Below are 22,483 nucleotides of genomic sequence, written 5' to 3'. Positions count from 1 at the left end.
CTAAAATTCAAATAAAAATATCAATGTGAGTTTGGTGTTCTCCACCAAAAGATAATTAAACATATTTTAACAAGATATTTCCTAAATTCTCCCTCTCTCTGCTTTCTTTAAAAATAGAAAGGGTAAAAAGAATATTAAAATAGAGAATTTACATGAATAATGTAATGTTATACTATGGTAAGCAGCCCAATACTTGCTTCTGTTTCTGATGGTTTATATATTTTATTCACTTTTAAAATCACTGTTCATAAACTTTTAATTTTTAGAAAAGCATTTGAAAAAAATATCTTTCATCAACAAAAGAGAAGAAATCACACACACACACTCACACACACACACACACACACACACACACACACTGATACACACAAAGTCATGCTGTTCCAGAAATCAAAAATAAACTTCACATAAAATTATAAGTATTGAATGAATATTTAGACATACTTTATACTTTGTTATTTTAATTCAATAATTACACCAAATAAATTTCAATCTAATTTGTAATTTTAGTGGTATATGGCGTGCAATTATCTAGGAACATTTGGATTTGTGTATCTAATAACAAGTTGATGGATTCATAAGTTGAAGTCAGCCATTAATAAACTTTTATAACAAGTCAGCCAGTACAAATTGTTTATTACTTGATCTAGTTAATCTTCATTAAAACTCTCTTACATGAAAATGAAAATTATTTTAGTTTATTAGGATTTTATAGTCTTCTCAATATCTTTCCATAGATTCAAAATAAACTACAAAATATTTACTATGTTAGTACAGCAAGAATATTGTCCTTAAATCTAGAAACCATCTTGGAAACATCATCATTGCTTAATTTTATTCATTCCTCTCTTACTATAAAGAATCCCTTGAACCTTTTCAACTACCCATTTCCCTGAATCGGGCACTTACCTTCATCAAAGAACATTTTAATACCTTCCTTTATTACCCCTGTCTCCCTCCTTCTAATGAAATACATAATTCACATTAACCAAAATTAACTTTCTTTTTTTATACATTTTTGTTGTAAGAATACTGTACAGAGGGGTTACAGTTACATTCACAAGGTAATGAGTACATTTCCTACCAAACATTTTAAAGTACACAACCACTTATGTCACGCTTCTCAGGGACTTTTAAACAAACATTTAAAAACTAAACTTGATTAACAAGGATTTTTTTTTTGGTTTTGTTTTAATTAGGGATAAATCTACCTCACAAGCTGTATTTGTCTTACCACCTCTTTATCGCTCTGCCTTTCCTTATGTTATTCATTAATCTGGAATGCTTTTTCCTTCTCCACTGAAAATTTCCCTGTTTAGGCCCATTGTTTCCTTCCCATTTAGGAATCCCCTAGAGCTCTTTGCATACATTTAATTGGGCTACAAAAATTAACTGGAATTTTGTATGAATCTCCCTCATTAGAGTGCAAGTGATAGTAAGCATAGCTATCATTCTTTATTCCTGAAGGTCTTCATAAAAATTAGATGACATAATTTATTAACAATGACTAAAATGGTGCACTATCATTAATAAGTAATAGTCAGCTTGAGGTTAAAATGCTGTGAGATATAAAATGCTGTGATAGACAAAAGAATAGGGGATAGTGGACATTTGGTAGAGTTACATTTATGTCAGACTAAAATTTCAGCAAAAATCTCAAGTGTCATTTTTTCTGAGGTTTTTTTAGCATTAGGCAAATTCTTAATGATGCAGAGGGGCAGAATATACAAAAAGGTACCAATGGTTATTATTGCTGGAGTGAGAAATGTTTTTATTGGTAAGAGGAGACAGAAGACTGTAACGGCAGACAGCCCATAGGAGATCATTAAGACAGGTAACCCTTGTATTCTAAAGCTCAAGGGAAATAGGGAAAAACTTAAAAAACAAGGAAATAGACATGAAAAGGTTCAACCAGTTTCATAATTCCATGCAGATTATAGATTTAAAGGTAGATAAGGCTATCCTGTCCACATAAGCCACAGTGAACTTGTTCTTCCTCTGATCACATATTTTCTTCCTTAGGACCAGCTCCATCTAGCTGTGTCCTAGTTCCTCTGTTATTCTTCTCCCTGTCTTATGTTCCATTCACAAGATCTAAAGGTCCTGTCTTATATCTATTCATTAAGTCTAAAGATTTGTTTTACATTGCATTCAAATGATCCTCCTGATCTACGATCTTATCAGATAATAGTGTGTGTGTGTGTGTGTGTGTGTGTGTGTGTGTATTGATATGAGTGGACTATTGCCAGTTTGAAGAATTGCTTATCAATACTAAACAAAGAATCAGAGATCTGACTACCATATCATTATGGCACATAATAATAAGATTATTATTATGATGTTAAAAGTTTTTTTATTATCAGTTAAAAGTTGTAACTGCATTATTTAAGTGACATGACATAGTGAAAATTTGGATACTGTCAGACCTGCTTGATCATGAAGAACTAAGGTCTTAACATGTGAGGTAGTGGTGTTAAATTCTTGGTAAATAAAATGTCAGGTGACCTGTTGTAAGCAAAAAAAATATGAAGAATACATAAAAGTCAAGTTTTGGTCCTGATCTGAAGCACATGTTGTAAATAAGGTGAATTATCCCAGAAGCCACATTTTGGTAGATGGAATATTTGAGTCTTTATTACACATTTAGCAGCCTGCATGTAGCCAGTTGATACAAAGGCATGAAACTCCCAAATACACATAAGACCATAAGATGTTTAGGAAACAGGCCAGAAATGAAAGAAAGAACAAAAACAATACCAACAAACCAATTCAGCTCCAATGGAGAGCTGAATATGTCAGGCCAGGGGGATGGGTCACAGGACACTCCCAGGCCCAGGCACTGGACTGACAGGTTCAGCAACCTATCAGCCAAGTGCCCACCCCTGCCTCCAGGGGTCCAGGTATGCCCATCACCTGAGGGGGGTGAGGGGCCACCCTCCCCACCATGAAAACAAGATAACATGCTTTTCTCTAAAGCAAAGCCTTCCTAGCTCACCCTGAGCTAGGCATGTGCATTTCAAAGGATCGCTTGTCTCACCTCTGGGTCTTGGACCTGGGTGAAAAGCTTCCCATCTCCTAACTAGGCACCAGGATGTCTGCAAGAAATTATTTGGTCTCAGCCACCTCACTTCACACTTTTGGTGGCACTAGGTCTTTATACCACTACAAAGCAACTTAGACACTCCCTAGATGGAAAATCAGTAACTTGTTGGTTCATCCTTTCCGAAAGGCCTAAATATAGAATGCAGAGATAACGGTTTTCATCATGTGCCATTTAATTCACAAGTCTGAACCTCAAAAAAATGGTTTAGAGAAGATTCAATTACCACAAACTCCACCAAAAACAGCCATAGTTATAGCTGCTGTGCCCTCTGTGGTATTTTTGCTAAAACAGATTAAATTGGTCTTAAGTACTTGGTACTCACCCCTTGGTATGGCTTCAAAAATATAGAACTTTTTGACCAGCTAAGAATCTTGAAATATTATGTGCTGTCAGATTTTTTATATCAGAATTAGTTATTTTAATGCAATCAGATTATATTAACATTGCTTTTGAGACAAATATGATGGGTGCATATTCTTATTTTGATTGTAAAGGCTCATTGTAATCAGCCATCTACCTGCCCCTCCTCAGTTATCTATTCCCTTCTGAAGTCACCTATTTTCTCCTCTCCACTCCACACTGTCATCCATCTCCTTCCAGGGAACCAGGAATGTTAGTCTTCTCTCAGTTATCAAATACCCAACATAAACATTGTGAGTAGATAAGAAAAATTGCAAAGCATACTTCTTTAATTTTTTTAAAATCAAGTCAAGTTCAATATTAGCAGTATAACCTATTTTAAGGGAATATATTGTCTTGAATATTTTAGAACTCTGAAACTGTTTGTATGTACAAAGTTTATAATTCTGATACATTAGTGCTTATAGTGAAAGCAAATTTTCATCTCTTACCACTATATCTCCTTTAGGTACATAAAGCTCAGCAAGTGTAGAGCTTTTTAACTGCAGATCAAAAATAGTGTTGTTCTCAGGTAGGAAGGACACTGAGCCAGTTTTATCAGTCAGATTTGTACATATCTTCGTACGAGGTCGAGCTATGCCTTTAAGGATTACATAAAATCCATCATCTCCAATCACTGAAACCAAACAAAAACAAAATAGATGCAGATAGGACTGATACAAGTATTTGCTGTATTTTTGGCAAACTTTTTCTAGTTTATTCTATGGCAACACATTCAGTGCAGCAGTCTGTGTTGAAGAATCAAATAACAAATGTAAATAACAAAAATTAAAAAGGCATATTTAATGGCTTCTCTTCAGACAGATATGCATAACACATCTATTCTTGGAACTTCTAGATTCAAGTGGAAAAGAAGAAAGCAGGGCAGACTATCAATGATAATGTATTTAAGACATTATGAACTGGATATCAATGGTTATGCCTGAAATCCTAGTTACTTAGTGGGATGAGATTTGAAGATTATGGCTCAAAACCGCTTAGCTAAGAATGTTCCAATTAACCAGCAAAAACATGGAAGTGGAATATGGCTCAAGTGTTACTCCAGCTTTGACCAAAAGAGGTAAGAGACAGCACTGAGACAGTGCAGGCAGGAACACACACACACACACACACACACACACACACACACACACACACGCATGCACACACACAAACAATGGAAAAATAAAACAACAACAACAACAACAAAACCTTAAACTTTGCCTCCCAATCAGATTTGGCATTATCCTATTTTATATAAGCAAAAATACACACAGAGGAAGTGTGTAGGGGGTGGGGGTATCCCAATGCTTGTTTTCCTGTGTAGTATTGTCTCACACTCTATTATCCACCACAGTTTCTAAAGCTTAGCTGTATCTCTGGCAACTTAATCTCTGGTAACTTAAAATCATTGTAAGCACTCCTGGAGCTTCCCATTTTGAAGAAGCAGGCATAGGAACTACAAGGGACCTTTTACCATGTCTCAGGTGTAGATATTACTTTATAGTATCAGAACAAATGATTTAAGCGTAGTGAGATCATTTCTTATGCTTTACTCATTGGAAATGAATAAAAGTGAAGTTACAGATAAAAATGCTCTATAATATTTGTATTAGTTGATAGCCATGCTCAAGACATAGTATATTAAATAATGCTACTGTAGATAAACTACTGTCTTGTTATGACAATACTCGAGTTTGAACCTTAAATCTCACACTTGCAACAAGACATTCTACCACTTCATCCAAACCTCCAACTCTTTTTACTTTAGGTTATTTTTTAGAAAAGATCATGTAAATATTCTCTGTGGTCTCCCAAGGCTTTACCAAGGCTGCCCTTGAATTACAGCCCTCCCAATCTATGCCTACTTAGCAGCTGGGATTGTAGATATGAGCTTCTACATCTGTCTAGAAAAACTACTTTTAATATCAAAGTATAATATTCAAGCATGTCCTTTTGGTCCTATTTCCTCATTGTGGGGAAATCTGTGGGGAACACAGGTAGCAAAGATGGCCCTGAGAGGAGGCTGAGTGGGCAGAGCCGGATTTGTTTAGGCTCAGTGTGTAAACAACTCATGGAAGCCTAGGTGCATGATAAGGTGTGGCCTTTCAGTGATTGGTTGGTTCCATTTCCTCCCTCCCACACAGTCTTTTGCTTTAAAAGGGGGATGCTCCATGTTAATAAACGAGTTCCTACTTGGTTTGACTCCCCTCTGCGTCTGATTGTCTCCTGGGCTAAGGGAGGCTGGTGGGCGAGGGGCTGCACTTCGCACTTACCTCTCCTTGGACCCCATCCATCCAAAGACAGACGAAGACCCGACCCAACACCTCATCATCACTGGCCAGGGTTCTTCCAATCTCCTAACACATTTGTCAACACATGTAATGCATGGCAAACTGTGAAATGCAGTCTATCATGCATGTCCATGCAAGGGAACCTCTGAAATTTGCATCACAATGAGTTGCATTTGAATAATACTTTTACCTGTTTATTTTAAAACTTTTTAAAGCTCAATTCATTGCTAAAATGCTTTTATGAAAGTGAATTAAATGTTTTTCCTTGTGCCTTTTTATTCAGTTTCATAAACATAAAATTAAGATGATCCATACTTAGAAACATTAGACTATTAAGTGCATTTATGTGGAAACAGAATGGGAACAAAATAATCAAAATTTTAAAAATTTGAAAGATCAAATATTGATATGGATAAGAAGCTACTGAATTTATATTATGTATTATTAGATGGATTAAAATTGTATAAGTATTCTGTAAGGATGTTTGCTTCTTCTAAAATAAGCCCCAATTTTACCCTATGTTTCAACAATTGTTTTTCTAAGACATGGCAGGAGATGTTTAAAAGATGACTTTTGTGAAAGACTGGTACTACCAGATTTATCAGAAAAGTGAGAAGCTAGAAATATCAAGGGTGTTCATTCAAGAGATAATGTACAAATAAGCTCTTTTCTGACCACATAATTGAATGCTACTCAGCCATAAAAAGGAATAAACTATTGATTTGGGCAGCATGGATCAATCTCTAAAGCCTTAAGCTGATTTAAAAAATATTTTCACAAAAGGATACATGCTATTTGATTTCATTACAAAGCTCTAAACACTTCATGCAAAACTAATTTCTAGTAAGGAATAAAAGAAAGAAAACAGAGAAAACTCAGGTGTACAGGAGTGAAAAGTTGTAATGTGATAGAATAGATTATAATTCTGACATTAGAGAGAAAAATTAGTATCTATGGATGGCAGTAAATATTTTTGAGTATTTGGAGCATACTTTTATGTCAAATACCTCTGTAAACATATTACATATAAAAACCTTTTGCATCAAATAACATCCATTGGAGTCAAGAATGACTGAAGGCAGTGAGAAATTAAGCATCCTTCCCCAAGATAAGAGAACCAGTAGTGACACAGTCACTACCAGATGCAGCTCTCAGCACCTGCTGATCTTTGTGCAACTATGTGGCATTCTGTCAGTCTCTTTCTTTCTCTTTTACTCAACTTTCCGTCATGTATAGTCTATACTGATATTGTTTCAATTAGGATAAAGAAAAACTAGGAATATAATCTACACAGATATCAGGCTTAGCTCAGAATACTATATGTGTGCTTAAAAAGATAAAAATCAAACATAAAGATATGAGTGCCTATGGATACATATTTATGATGTGATCATTATATAATAAATCTAGGCCAAATATTTGTTTGGTAGTATGATTACAGATATGAATTTATTTTTTTCCTATATTATCTCTGTAAAATACAGACATAGTGTATTGAAATGTTAAAATATCTAATTGATTCTAAAAAATGACTAATTTAAGAAATGATATTTTATCTGGATTTCCAACTCTAGAAAAATAGCAATTTCTTTTTTAACCACTGTTTTATTGGTATGTAATGATGATGCACCTAAGTCAGAAAATGAGTACATTCCTTATGAACAGGATCACTTCTCTCATTTTCTCTCAGTTTTTCACTCCAAACCCCCTTCCCCAAAAGTTGTGCAGTTCATTTTTAACACATTATCTAGTATCACTGTTGCATTTGTTCACTCTCCCTTAAGTGTCCCCATTTATGCTCCCAAAGAAAATAAACTTACATACAAAACAAAAGACACAGAAAGCATAAACAGTGACAAAGGAGAAAAGAAAAATCAAACCAGCAAACACAAACAACAAAACCCACTTATTAACGGGGCAGTTTTTCCTTTGAGGATTTGTTGTTGGGAGATTTAATTTCTTGAGTTCTAAGTGTATTTTAGATATGAGGCCCTTGTCTGTTATAGGACTAGTGAGGATCTCCCAATCTATGGGCTTTCTATATATCTTGCTACTATGTTGTTTGCTATGCAGAAGCTTTGATGAAGAATCTGTCTTCCTTTCATCCTATTTTTTTGCAGATTCATTTTTGGGTCTTCAGTTCTATTCCATTGGCCCTCAAGCCTGTTCTTGTGCCAAAGACTTAAGGGAGACTTCTCTGAACAGGAAATAAGAATAGCCAATAGTGACATGAAGAAATGTTCAACATCTCTGACCATAAAAGAAATGCATATCAAAATAACATTGAGATTCCACCTCACCCAAGTTAGAATGGCTATTATCAAGAAATCTAATAACAACAGATGCTGCAGGAATGTGCCCAAAAGGGAACTCTACTACACTCACTGTTGGTGGGAGTGTAAACTTGCTCAACCACTCTGGAAAACAGTATGGAGATTCCTCAAAAGACTAAACATAGTGGGTCACTGGTGACTGTAATCCTAGCTACTCAGGAGGCTGAGATCTGAGAATGGCAGTTCAAAACCAGCCTGGGCAGGAAAAGTCCGTGAGACTCTTATCTCCAATAAACTGCCAGAAAACCAGAAGCGGCTCTATTGCTCTATGGCTCACATGGTAGCATGCTCTCTTTGAGCTGAAAAGCTGAGGGACAGTGCCCAAGCCCAGAGTTCAAGCCCACAACACACACACACACACACACACACACACACACACACACACACACACACACACACACACAAATAAAACTAAACATGAAGCAATCCCACTTCCCAGAATTTACTCAAATGACCACAAACAAGCCCACAGTAAAGCTACCAGCTCATCTATGTTTATTGCAGCTATTTAACATAGCTAAGTTATGGAAGCAACCTAGATGCCACTCAATATAAGAAAATGTGATATATATACACAATGGAATTCTATGTTTCCATCAAAAAGAATGGCATAGCCCCATTCATAAGGAAATGGAAAGAGTTGGAAAAACTCTTATTAAGTGAGGTAAGCCAGACCCAAAGAAACATACTTCCCATGTTTTCCCTCATTTGCAATGATTAGTATAGGTCTAGGATAGTCCTAGCAGATGAGCAGAATAGCTCAATATGACCAATATGACATATGACCACATAAGATGATACTAAGCAAAATGAATTCTAAGATATGGCAACAAGAGATTTTTCTTTGTGGTTGTTGTTTTTAATGTACTATATGATTTCTTTTTGCTTTTGTACTTTTCTTCCTATGGTTTATCCCCTGTTGTCACTGTATTTGATTTTGGTACTCTGGGTATTTTATATATGTTTATATGCATTAGGGAAGAGTAGGGAAACAACAAAATGGTGAGACAAAGGACAAAGGGGGAACTAACACAATGGCTATACTCACAAGATAATATGTTGGAAATGAACTGTGTAACTTGAGGGGCATGGGGGGAGAGAAAGTAAGAGAAAAATGAGGTGGGGGGAAGCAAATTTGACAAAAATGTACCCACTACATAACATGTGTAACTGTAACTCCTCTGTACATCACCTTGACAATAAAATTAACTTTTAAAAAACCACTCTGGTCTCCATTTCTTGGAGTTCATTTCAATTTCTTTTTCTCAAATACACCAAACTTGCTATGAAGAGTCAAATATAAGATATTAAATATTTCTCATATACTATGCTTGGTGTTCAAACACTAATCATGCCAATACTTCCAAAAGTCTTACATCATTAGTCTGTTTCTCAGATGGATAAACCAAGCTCAGAAGAGTTTGTAATTTTTCACAAGTCACAAGTACATTAATATCTGGAAGTTGTCAAATATAGTGTAACATATGAAGGACATACATGCACACAAATAAAAGCTCATAAACATAAATATGTGTATATGTATGTGTGCTAATAAGACTTGTCTAAAGGTATGTACATTACATCGTATCTGTGTGGTAAGTATATAAGAATATAAACAAACCAATGTAAACATATTATTTTTGTTTGGGACCAGGACTCAAAAACTAAGTATCTGACACATTAGCTCATTGGCTGCCACTCTACCACCTGAATCACATCTCCAACCCCTAGGTGGATTTGTATATATGTTTGACAGATCTTAGAAAGCATAACATGAAAGAGTCCATGAAGTGTTAATACTCATAACAAAATTCAGAAATTGATAGTCAATTACTGATTATTATTGACTTATACCAGCTATCCTGGGGTAGGATGGGATTTCACTGTTTCATTTTCACGCATTTACTCTGTATTCCAATCAATTTCAAAATTTCATCTCAATTAGTTTTCTAAATTAGTACAGCTTATATATTTGTGAATCTATCAAAACTTTTTTAATAGGAAGTTGAAAAATTTGTTAAAATTTAAAAGGAGGTTAGACACATAGGTAGAGTTAGAGAAAATTTGAAATTATCTCTGGATACAAATACTTGAGAGAAAAAATAATAGTCTTTAGATCAGTAACAGACTCAATGTTTTTTTTTTTTTTTGGGTCCGGTCGTGGGACCTGAACTCTGGGCCTGGGCTCTGTCCCTCAGCTCTTCAGCTCAAGACTAGCACTCTACCACTTGAGCCACAGCGCCACTTCTGGCTTTTTTCTTTTTCCTTATGTGGTGCTGAGGAATCGAACCCAGGGCCTCATGCGTGCAAGGCAAGCGCTCTACCACTGAGCCATCTTCCCAGCCCCCAGACTCAATGTTTTAATCTAAGCTGAAAGTAGGAAGACTGTGAATTCACTCTATGCTGGGCAGAAAAGTACATGAGTTCAATGAGAGTTTAAGGTGGTAGTATAGGAATTGCAATTAAGTGGATCATGGTCCAGGATTTACCTTGGGCAAAACAGATTTCAACTCTAAAATAATCATCACAAAAAGGCACTTGGGATGGGATTTAGCATTAGAGTACCTATATAAAAAGCACATAGCCATAGTTTCAAACCCTAGTACATTAATAACTAACTAAATAAATAAATAGATAGATAATATCTTCACTCAAATAAGGAATTACAAACTACAAATAGATTTCATGTGAAAAATCCAGGCAAAAGTGTTAGACATAGCAGAGACTGAATTAACCAAATCGTCTCAGAACTTAAGGAATATATGCTACTAGCCCCAAGGTACATAGACAAATTAAACATTATCACAAATATATGAAAAAAATCAATGGAAATAAGCTCTCAAAAACAGCTAATATGTTGTTGACAAATAAAAATGGTTAATTTCTGGGCACCAGTGGCTCATGCCTGTAATCCTGGCTATTCGGGAGGCTGATATCTAAAAAACATGGTTCTAAGGTAGCCCAAGTAGGAAAACTGAATATGGAGCTGTGGTTCAAGTGGTTCAGCACTAGTCTTGAGCAAAAATGCTCAAGGTCAGTACTCAGTCTCTGAGTTCAAACCTCAGGACTAGAACAACAATAAGAAAAAAAAGGTAAATTTATGAGTTGCGATAAAAATGTTTGTTGACCCTGTAATCTGGGAAATTTTAGCCAGTAGAAAGCAAAAATTAAGATTCCTTGTTTGCTGCTTCATATAAATTTAAAGAAATGCAAGTGCCAACAAAAATCTTAAAAAATACTGATTTCAAAATATAAAATATTGATTTCCAGACTGCAAAAGTAGAGTAGTTAATCAAAATCAAGGTGATTAGAAAACAATTTCACTGGAAGTTTTTTATATTTATCTTTCATTATAGGAAAAGTTCCCCAGGAATCATGTTCACAAGGACTAGAAAAAGTCTCCTATTGCAACATTTCTTAGTTTAAAATGTCTCCTGACTAAACATACATTGCATGAACAAAAAAGGCTTTAAAAGAAATTAAAAATTCTAATACAGGAAATATTAATCATTTTGTTTGTGACTTTTCAAAAGTTTAAAGGTCAAACAAAAACTTAATTAAAGCAAAGGTTTGTAATTACTAAGTATATCCCCTCTTTGTTACACAGACCTTTAACTAAACCATTTCAGAAGACTTTAAATATTTCAAAGATCTATAATTGGGCAAATAAGGTCATGTTGTCAGTTGGCTAATCCCCTTTGGCCTATAAAATTGAGTTTAAGTGTTATCTAGCAGGAGAGCTTTTCCTGACCTCTGGCCTGCTTTCATCCAGCATAATTAACACCATCCTTGGGGAATTCTCTTCACAGAATTCTGTCATGGCACTTTTCATTGTCAATTCCTGCCAAATAGCCTACGTTTATGAGAGAAGGAACTCTTTGTACTTACTGCTTTCAGCCCCAAGCCAATGAAATCCTAAATGATTTGGGGCATTCTGCAGACACTTGTTGAATGAATCAGAGTTTACTAATTTCTCTCCAAAGAAGTTTATCAGATATTTGGAGACCAATTCATTGGTTTTGGTTTGTTTTTACTTAGAATTTCTCTGTGAGGAATGAGATAAAGTCTTTGTGCAGCAATTTCCTCCTCGGTACATTATTTGGGAACAGAGTCAAATATCAAAATTATATAAATTTTAGCTAGAAAAGTTGATGTATAGAATCCTTTTTATAGGGATAAATAAATAATTCCAGAGAAAACATAATAAAAAACAACAAATGGCTTTTCATGGCTTTTAGTTTTTTAGAAACACTGTGAGGCATAGGGTTATTGCCCTTAAAAACCATATTGCAAGCAACATTTTAAGGCACAAGTTGAATAATCTTTCTTAAAATATTGCTCTACTTTGTGGAAAACAATCCACAAACAAAGTTGGATATATATCTTAAGAATAAAAAATATACATGGGCTGGGAAGTTGGCTCAGTGGTAGAGTGCTTGCCTTGCATGCATGAGGCCCTGGGTTCGATTCCTCAGCACCACATAAGCAAAAAGAAAAAACCCGGAAGTGGCGCTGTGACTCAAGTGGTAGAGTGCTAGCCTTGAGCTGAAGAGCTGAAGGACAGTGCCTAGGCCCAGAGTTCAGGCCCCACGACCGGACCCAAATAAAAAAAAAAAAAAAAAAATACACATAGTATCGTCTTAAAGCGAGCAAGAATGGGTATAAAATATTTTATTTTATTTTGAACATAGACTTTGCATGGGAACAGTTTTACAACAATACTTCCTGTCCCTTGAACAAAAATATCTACTACTCAACAGAAATCACTAGGCATACAATCAAGCTAAAAGAGATCATAAGGCAAGTATCCTCAAACAGGGATAAAGAATGATATAAAGAAAGATTTTAGTCCTTAGGAGAAAAATATAAAATTATTTTATGGAAAATATGGCATTCATAATGGATCTTAAAATGTACAAAAATTTTGACTGATAGATATTGGAGGGAGCATTTGTAATATAGAAAGTAGTATAAAAGACTACAAAAAAGCCTAGGGGAATGGCTTCAATGATAGAGGGCTTGTCAAGCATATGTGAGGACTTAGGTTCAATGCATAGTACTACTTCACACACAAATGACATAAAGGCAAATAACATAAATGTTCCTAATTGTCTCCAACCATGTACAGAAAATGACAAGGAATAGTGAACAATAAAGTTCATTAGAAACACAGACACAGTATTAGAAAAAATATTAAGAAATCCAGTTAAAGTCAGCTTAGCACTTGCTTAACAAAGCCATTAGAAACTGGAACTATGTTTCCAATATCCAATGAAAAAATAGTCAGTCTTAAATTAAAAGGACAATGCATATTATTAAAAGTAAGCCATAATTTTTCAGTATTTAAATTATTGATGATTAAAATTTAGAAGAAAGAGATACTAACATTCTTATATAATGCTAATATGAAATGTTTTCTGTAATTTCTCAGCATAGATCATAAGACATGAATATGTCCACAGGTTTTAATTTTAGAAGTCTATCATACACTCAAAGTAAAGGTAAAAATTAGTATAGGCAAGAATTTATTTAGTACCACACTGTTAAGAGTAGGGAAAACTAAAAAACCTTAAAGGGTATCAATAATATCAACATATCTTGCAAAATGTCATATCAAAAATAATGTACTACTATTAAAGAAGTTAAGCCTAAGAAATTGTGAGTAATCAATTTCTGAATTAAGTATGTACACAATGAAGGATAAGGTCTAATAATCAACAATGGGTATATGTCTGGTGATGAGCAGAACAGCAATTAGGCGAAATGAACTCACGACAGGAACGCAAGTGGTTTTTTCTTTCTTGCTATTGTTTCTAATGTATTTATAATGTACCATGTGATTTTTTTTGTTTCTTTGTATGTTCCTCTCCCATAGTATAATCCTATTTTCACTATATTTGATGTCAGTGCCCTGCATCTTGTATATACACTTCTCTAATTTAGGGAGGGGAAGGGAAAAAACAAAATTCTTAAATAGGGATACAAGTTGACCCATTATAATAATGAGATGTACAAGACACTACGGTGAAAAACAAACTGTACAATTTTTGAAGGGGAGTGTAGTTGTGGAGTGGGAGGGAAGGGATGGTAGGGAAAAAACAAAGGAGGAGGTAACAAAGCTTGATAGGAAATGTATTCATTACCTTGTTCATATAAACTGTAACCCCTCTGTACAGTATTTTTACAATAAAAAGTATTAAAAATAATATATAAATATATACATGTGTATAAACAGTATGTAAAACACTGCTCAGAGCTAGGCATGCTGGCTCATGCCTGTACCCCTAGGTAGGCTGAGATCAGAAGGATTAAAGTTTAGCTTGGGCAAAATATTCAAAATCCCTCATCTCAACCAATAAAAATGAAACATGGTGTCACACATCTACCATCCCAGTAATACCAGAAGGCAGATCATAGTCAAGGTTGGATGGAAACAAAAGCAAGACATTACTGAAAACATAGTGGAAGCAAAAGTGTTGGAACCATGGCTCAAATTGTAAAGCAAGTATAAGGCCCTGAATTCAACCTTAGTAACACACACACATACACATATACACACAAAGAATCACTTTGTTCATTTCCCTTACATCAACTTATCTGACCTTTTCTGCTTGTCTCAGACATATACTAGTTAATGCAAATAAGGGAAACCATGGAACTTATGTTTCTTTGGGCCTGGCTTACATCACTTAATATAAGTTTTTCCAAGTCTTTCCATTTCCTAACAAATGGGGCAATGTCATTCTTTCTGATGGAGACATAGAATTCCATTGTGTATATATATCACATTTTCTTGATCCATTCATCTACTGAGGGGCATCTGAGTTGGTTCCATATCTTAGCTATGGTAAATAATGCTGCAATAAACATAGTCGTGCTGGTAGCTTTAGTGTGGTCTTGTTGTTTCTAACACATTTATAAGATTATTTCTTTGTTGCTTTATATGTCCCTCCCCCACAGTATAACCCCTATTTTCACTGTATTTGATGTCAGTATAATTTGTGGAGGGGAAGGGAAAAACAAATTGTTTAAATAGGGATACAGGTGGACCCATTGCAACAATGAGATGTACAAGTCGTTATGTAGAAAACCAACTTTACAACTTTGGTGGGGGGGGGGGAGGAGGAATTGGGTGGGGGGTGAGGGAGAATGGGAAGGGATGGGAAGGGGAAACAAAGGAGGAGGCTACAATGCTTGATAAGAAACATACTCATTATCTTGCCCATGTATTTGTAACCCTTCTGTACAGTATTTTCACAATTAAAAAAAAAGAATCACATTGTTCACTAATAATCTTTACTAGATGTTGAATATTCCCTGGAGATTTGTATAGTACAATTAAAAATTCTGCTATTTCTACTTTAAGAAGATGGCATTTAAAATATGACTTGGTTAACACATAGAAAAGTTAAAGGTGAGGCTGAAATATATAAAAAATTTTCAGCATTAAAATTAGATATAACATTTTATTCAAATAAGAAATCATAGGGTTCTGAGATGTAGCATCACAAAAGAAGAATAAGAGAGGTTAAAATTTAAAAACAGAGCTGGGCATCAGTGGCTCACACCAGTAATCCTAGCTACTCAGGAGGCTGAGATCTGAGGATTGCTGTTCAAAGCCAGCCGAGGCAGGAAAGTCCGTGAGACTTATCACCAATAAACCACTCAGAAAACTGGAAGTGGCACTGTGGCTCAAGCACTTGCCTTGGGCTGAAGAGCTGAGGGATGGCACCCAAGCCCAGAGTTCAAGCCCCATGACTGACCAAAAAAATAAAATAAAAATAAAAACAGAACAGAAATAATACTATAAAGAATAATTGGTTTTGAAGAAACAGTAATGTTAGTGTAGACAGGAAAGAGAAAAACTTATAAGAATGGGCTTCCACTATAGCATGAATGTAAAAGATGAAATTTGGATGTGGAATCCAGTGAAGCCTCAAGCAAGTTAACTTTTTTAGTTTTCAAGAGGTTGTGAACCTTATAATAATATCCTGTATCATCACCCTGGCCATGAAATGAGATTCAATGAAACCATTTGCTCTTAGCAATGAATGTATCTATAGCTAATATAACATATACAGAAGATGCCTGTGTGCAATGAATACTAGTTTGTCATTTTAATATAGTTATATAAGTATTTTTATAGATAACAATCTTAAATAATATAATAATATGTTCTAGTATCATAATTACTTAAACAGGTGCTGTGTATATATTTGATTGACTATAAAAATCATGGTATTGTTTCTTCATATTTTATTGTTGCAAAATCAATGGGTAGAAGGCTAAGGGGAAAATGGTAAGTTTGGGAAACTTTCCTCTTATTAATAAAGCATTTCTAAAGACCTAGTAGTCAGACAGGAGACCAGAAAGTAAGAACAGCTGTGTGGGATTGCACCAGAGAAAGGACCGCCCCTGAAGCAGATTGAAGGCAGCAGCCTGGTGATGAGGGGCTACTGGGGGGGGATAATTTAAATAATACCAGAGGGAGGGAAATGGCATACATGAATAAAGGAGAAAGGAGCGAGACAGATACCTAATTTGGCTTGTTCAGTAAGTTGAATGAACAAAGAGCTCAGGTATTTAATGAGTTGACAGCTTTGATAGTGAAACTGATCTGTGCTGTCAGAACTACATATCTTAAAAACTCAAGAGAAAGATTGTGCAACATGGAGGAGTAAATGCACACTTGGTAATTTCTAAAGGTGTTGAAATGCAAGTTGAAATATTCTACTTGATATAATCAAGTTGAGGTTCATAAATTTTGTTATTGAAATTTCATGTTTCAATAGTAAATGGATTAGTAAAATGTTATCAGAAAAGACTGTGGCTGCCAATTGGAATTTTAGAACTTCCTTAGGAAAAAAAGCCAAATGGCTAATTACAAATACTAATACATGAATCTACATTTGTTGTGGAAAATTAAACCAAAAGGATTTGTAGAAGGGATGAGTATTGCCCTCATGTCAGTTTTCATTACTACAACAAAATACCTGAAACTTTTACCTTTTAAGAGAATATATATATGTATATGTATATATATATATATATATATATATATATATATATATATATATATATATATATAACAATGTGTAGACTTGGTGTCTCAAGGCTGGACATCCCAATATTATTGGCCTCTAGGAAGGCACATTGTGATGGCACATCATGGGGGAACAGTGTGACATAGATGAGAGTGGAAATGATGTCCAAATATAAGTAGGGAGAAAGATGGGAGAGGCCAGGTTTCTCCTTTGGTAATGATCCTGAAGTGGCCTGAGAACTACCCTATGCCCCAATGACCTAAGGACCTCCCAAAATTATCCACTTCCCAAAGTTCCACCACCTCCCTAGGGACTAAATCTTTAATCACATTATATCCTTGAGGGACATTCAAATTATAGCATCCTCAAGTCTTTTCTTCTTTATAAGGCAACAATTTAAAATGTGTATTCTTGTAATGTCTTTCTGGACCCACTTTTACACAACTTATATATTGTATATGAATAGTATATATATTTATAATGTGCATATTTAATGTATACATACTTTTAGATTTTTATATGTATATAATTCTACAGTTCTTCTATTTCAATTTGTTGTCTTTAGGGTTTGTTCATGGTACATATAGATCCATTGAAACCCCAGTTCTGCCATAGAAAGTTAAGGAGAGACAGACAGACAGACAAACAGACAGACAGACAGACAGACAAAGAAAGAGACAGAGAGAAAGATATTCTTTCCCATTACTGCCTAGAATTCCATAGAATAGACTGAAGGCCATGCAGGTTGCTCCAATATTGCTCCCATTATAAACATTGGGCATATCTGTGTTAAGATTCTCACATCAAATGAGTTTTGTCATTGCAGAATATTTCTTGGTTAATTCTTGATAAGGACCAGGTAAGCTCTATTCTATTTGATCTCCTTGTTGGAAATAATAAAGGGGTTTTTTTTGTGGCAAAGATTGCAGTTCAAAGCCACTCTGGGCTGAAAAGTTCCTAAGACTCCATCTCCCAACTAACCTGCAAAGAGCCAGGCTGGAAGCATGGCTCAAGACTCTTATCTCTAATTAACCAGCAAACACTGCAAGTGGTACTATAACTCAAAGTGGTTCAGTGCTAGCCTTGAGCAGAAGTGCTCAGAGACAGTGCCCAGGCCTTGAGTTCAAACCTTCTTGAATACAAGCCATCCCAGCAACGAGCACCTAGACTCAGCCAGTCTGGGGAACAAGGGAACATGGACAGGAGTAAGAGGAGATGATGTCACATCAGCCACTTTGTGCCTGCCCTTTCTAAATTAACCAGAGCCGGGAGGTCAATAGAAGTAAGAAGCCTGCCCATCTAGTGTCCATACCTGTCTACCTATTAACTGGACAGGAATTTATATATTTGCCTTTGTTACCTGACTTCTCTACCTCAAGTCCTTCCTCTTGCCATTTATTTGCTCTCTAGTATTTTTTTTGTAGCCCCCTCAATACCTCATGAGACTTCTCTAGACTTCATCTAAGGACTCACGCCACCAAGGGACAGCTGCTGCTCACTGCCTTCTCTGGGAGGGGACCAAATTCCAGCCTTTTACCCCTAATGTCAATGCCCCTTGTCAACAGGAAGTAGCCAGAGAGAATCTGTGCCCTATTTCATGATTATTAAAAGGCTAGAATGTAAGGTCCGCTCCTGGATGGCGAGCAGACTCTACCCTCCTCGCAGCAAAGTCTCCACCCAGTACCTGCATGACCTAGGCAACTGGCACACCTGGAAGAGGTCACATCTGCATCCGCTGAGGTCACATCTGAATTTGTTGTGGCCACACCTTTCTCCGCCCATACCCTAGATAAGGCCTAGCCCAGGCCCAGATGCCCTCTTTACTAGCTCTTTCCCAGCTCTCTCTTCTCTTTCCCGGCTCTCTTCTCTTTCCTGGCTCTCTCTCTTTCCCAGCTCTCTCTCTTTCCCAGCTCTCTTTTCCAGGCCTTTCCCAGCCCTGTGGAGGGCCAACATGGCCTGGTGCCAGCCAGAACGATGAATAAACCTACCCCTTATCTGAAAAAAATATATAAATAAATAAGTAAATATTAATTGCAGTAAAAACTGCTCAAAATGTGGTTCACATGCTAGTACACCACTACTGGATTATTGGAAATTAATTTGAATCTCATCTCAGGCTTCCTTAAGCCAGGACTTGTCAGAGTTGAGCCCAGCAGTAAGGGTGTCAATGCATACCCTGCCAATCTGAATGTGTGCTGAAAGTGTTTATCATAATCTTTACATAATAGAGTGAGCAATGCTATCCATTTCATTTACAACCTTGTAGATGAAAAACATCCACATAGTACATTTTCAACACATCAAGTGAAATGGTGAATATTTTGATAGAGAAATTGACACAGATACATGCATTTCAATTGCCAATACATTCATCATACTCTACATTCATCTGTTTGTTACCTGTGCTGCCTTTGACCCAGGTTTGGGAAGTGACTTTCCTACTAAGTTTTTTCAGATGTTCATCTTCTAGGTGAGAGCTTAAATCAGGAACTGTCTTTAACATATTCCACACAATGTTGTGTTCATGCATTGTTCTGTGAACAGGCCTTAAAAAAAAAGAAGATTCTGTATTCAGAGACCACAAAACCAACACCTTTTAAAAATTTTTCCAATTTTGTATCTTCTTTTTCTTTAAAAGTTATCTAAGGAGAACTATGATGGTATTCTACTTTGTCCTACTAGTCAACTCAAAGAGTTTGTTTTCTTTAAGATATTTTTCTTCATGGCACTTTAAACCTTAGGAAATTACCTGGTACCTTTATCTTATCTTAATTGAAAACTAGCTACTTCACTTGCAAGCTGCTGTCTTTTATTAGTAGTACTTAAAATTATAAAGACCTTTCATAGACAAATAGAAAATACTACTGTTATTACTGTTTATTGTAAATCCTTAAATGCTATTAAATTTAAATCAAACTGTAATTTAACTGAGAGTATACATTTTTAATAAAGCTTACTAGATGACATCAAATATAATGCATAGTTACCACAGATGGTATATTTATTATTTACTTTTGTTCATATGTTTGTTTTTGAGAAAATGTCTTATGTAAGATGTAGCTCAGCCTAGTCTTCCTGCCTCAGCCTGGCATATGTTGTGAATAAATAGATGTTCCACCATACCTTGTTCCTGCTTAATCATTAAGGCCACTACTTAGTAAATGAAACACCATAAGCAGGAGATGAAATTCATTTTACTCTAAGTTCTCAAGATATTATCTTTGCTTTCGCATAGGTCATTACTAATGTCCAGTACTTAGAAACCTAACGTGAAAATGTGCCCACCCCACAAATACAATTTTGTAGTTTTCTCTCGGTTTAGACGTCATGTCCTGTTGGCCTATCTGATATGTATGTTAGTAAATGGGGGTGTGGGGCCAAGCATATACATTGTGCTTTTCCTACAGATTGTAGAAAAAAACGACATTTAATTAGTAGCAAAACAGTCATAGGAAAGCTGGCCTTCTACCTAATACAATTTTTTAAAAAATCTATGCTTCAGGTGCAACAATAAGGAATTAGTACCTAAGTTAAATGGCATAGGGCTGAGTATGGTAGTTTATGCCCATGATCCCATCCATGTGAGAGGTAGAGAGGATTTGGGTTCTATATAAGTGTAGGCAAAAGTTAATGAGATTTTATCTCAGACAATAAGCCAGGCTGTAATTCCAATTTCATGAAAAATGGAAGTAGAAAGACTTTATTCATACCTGCCCCAATTTCATGGCAAATGAAGGTAGAAATAACACATTCATACTGGCTCCAAGTAAAATTGCAAGATTCATTTTCATTTTGAAAAATAAAAGCTGAACTAAAACAGGGCTGGAGGAATAGTGTAAGTAGTAGAGTGCTTATTCGGCAACACAAGGCTGTGCATTCAAACCTCAGTAGTGTCAAAAAAAAAAGTAAAGAAATACACAATAGGGTTCTATGCTTTCATCAGAAAGGATGACATTGCCCCATTTATTTTTTTTCAAAATTTTTTATTGTGAAAATACTGTACAGAGGGGTTACAATTACATGGGCAAGATAATGAGTACATTTCTTATCAAGCATTGTAGCCTCCTCCTTTGTTTCCCCTTCCCATCCCTTCCCATCCTCCCCTCGCCCCCCCCAATCCATTTATAAGGAAATGGAAAGATCTGGAAAAAATCATAGTAAGCAAAGTAAGCCAAGCCCAAAGAAAAGTAAGTTGCATGGTTTCCCTCATTTGTAATAGATTGGATATGTCTGTGATAGTCTTAACAAGGGATCACAATAGCCCAACAGCTAAGTGCATAGGACCATCTACAATGAAGCTTAATAACATGAACTCCAAGAGTTGGAAACAAGACGTTCTTATTATATCCTATAAGCAATTATTTCTATATTTTTCTGTTTTCTTTTTCTGTATACTTTGTCTTGTATATAAGCATCTGTTTTATATACAAGACAAAGTATACATCTGTTCCATGGGAGGGAAAGGGGATCACAGAAGGACAAAGGATGAACTAATGAAACAACGATACTCACTTGACACTATGTTGGAATGAACTATACAACTTGGGGGGGGGTGAGGGAAGTAGGGAGGGGTAAGTGGGAGAAAATGAGACAGGGTAATAGTGTTTAAAAAGAAATGTACTCATTATCTTATTTATATAACTGTAATCCTCCTGTTCATCACCTTTACAATAAAGATCTACATAAAAAATAAAAAAGAAAAGAAAGAATTTGCATATAACAAATGTCTAACACATGTTACTTGATTTTGTCATAAATTATATCAAAGATGTAAAAAGATTTCATATGTATGTGGTAAAACTTTAGTTGTTGGAACAGGCAAGTCCGTCCGATTGAGAGAACTCTGTACACATAAATGGACACTTTGAAATGAAATCCCTTTAGACAACTAAAGAAGGTAATTTAAAATCAGACATTAGTTCCTATAATAATATCAAAAGTAGACCAAGTGCTTAGGAAACTTGTTACTTTATAGAAAGCAGTCCCAAAGAGCCAGAAAGTAACTGTTGAGTATGCTTGATTTAGCACAGTGTCTTTCTGAATAAAGCTGACCAATTTTCAATTATCAATCAAAGAAAGTAGAAAGAATACAGCCACATGGATTATTGTAAAGTCAGGTGTTTAATAATTCCCTTTAGCCTCTCTTTAAGGGAGAGACGGGAACAGAGAGAATAAACATGGAAAGATTTTAAAACAATGTTTGCAACATAACTTTGCTTTGGGAACTGGAATAGACACAAATTGAAGTTTACTATGTTTTTACTGGATTTTTACCACTGAAGAATACAGTATTATGTTCTCAGTTTTGTT

At 35.5% G+C, this 22,483-nt stretch overlaps 1 protein-coding gene across 3 annotated transcripts in view; it reads right to left on the bottom strand.

Annotated features, from left to right (window-relative positions):
- The window catches only part of Cnbd1 (cyclic nucleotide binding domain containing 1), a 294,076-nt gene that overhangs the window by 101,272 nt on the left and 170,321 nt on the right, over positions 1 to 22,483 (bottom strand). For all 3 annotated transcript variants that reach the window (XM_069991806.1, XM_069991807.1, XM_069991808.1), the window contains exons 6-7: positions 19,574 to 19,719; positions 3,955 to 4,139 (exon numbers count right to left, since the gene is read on the bottom strand). In XM_069991806.1, coding sequence (XP_069847907.1) covers positions 3,955 to 4,139; positions 19,574 to 19,719 — 331 coding nt within the window. The remainder of the gene's footprint in view (positions 1 to 3,954; positions 4,140 to 19,573; positions 19,720 to 22,483) is intronic.

The sequence above is a fragment of the Dipodomys merriami genome, unplaced genomic scaffold (genome assembly GCF_024711535.1).
Source record: "Dipodomys merriami isolate MVZ:Mamm:240054 unplaced genomic scaffold, mDipMer1.0.p SCAF_4, whole genome shotgun sequence".
NCBI classification, from domain to species: domain Eukaryota; kingdom Metazoa; phylum Chordata; class Mammalia; order Rodentia; family Heteromyidae; genus Dipodomys; species Dipodomys merriami.
This window is presented reverse-complemented; position numbering and strand designations above follow the sequence as displayed.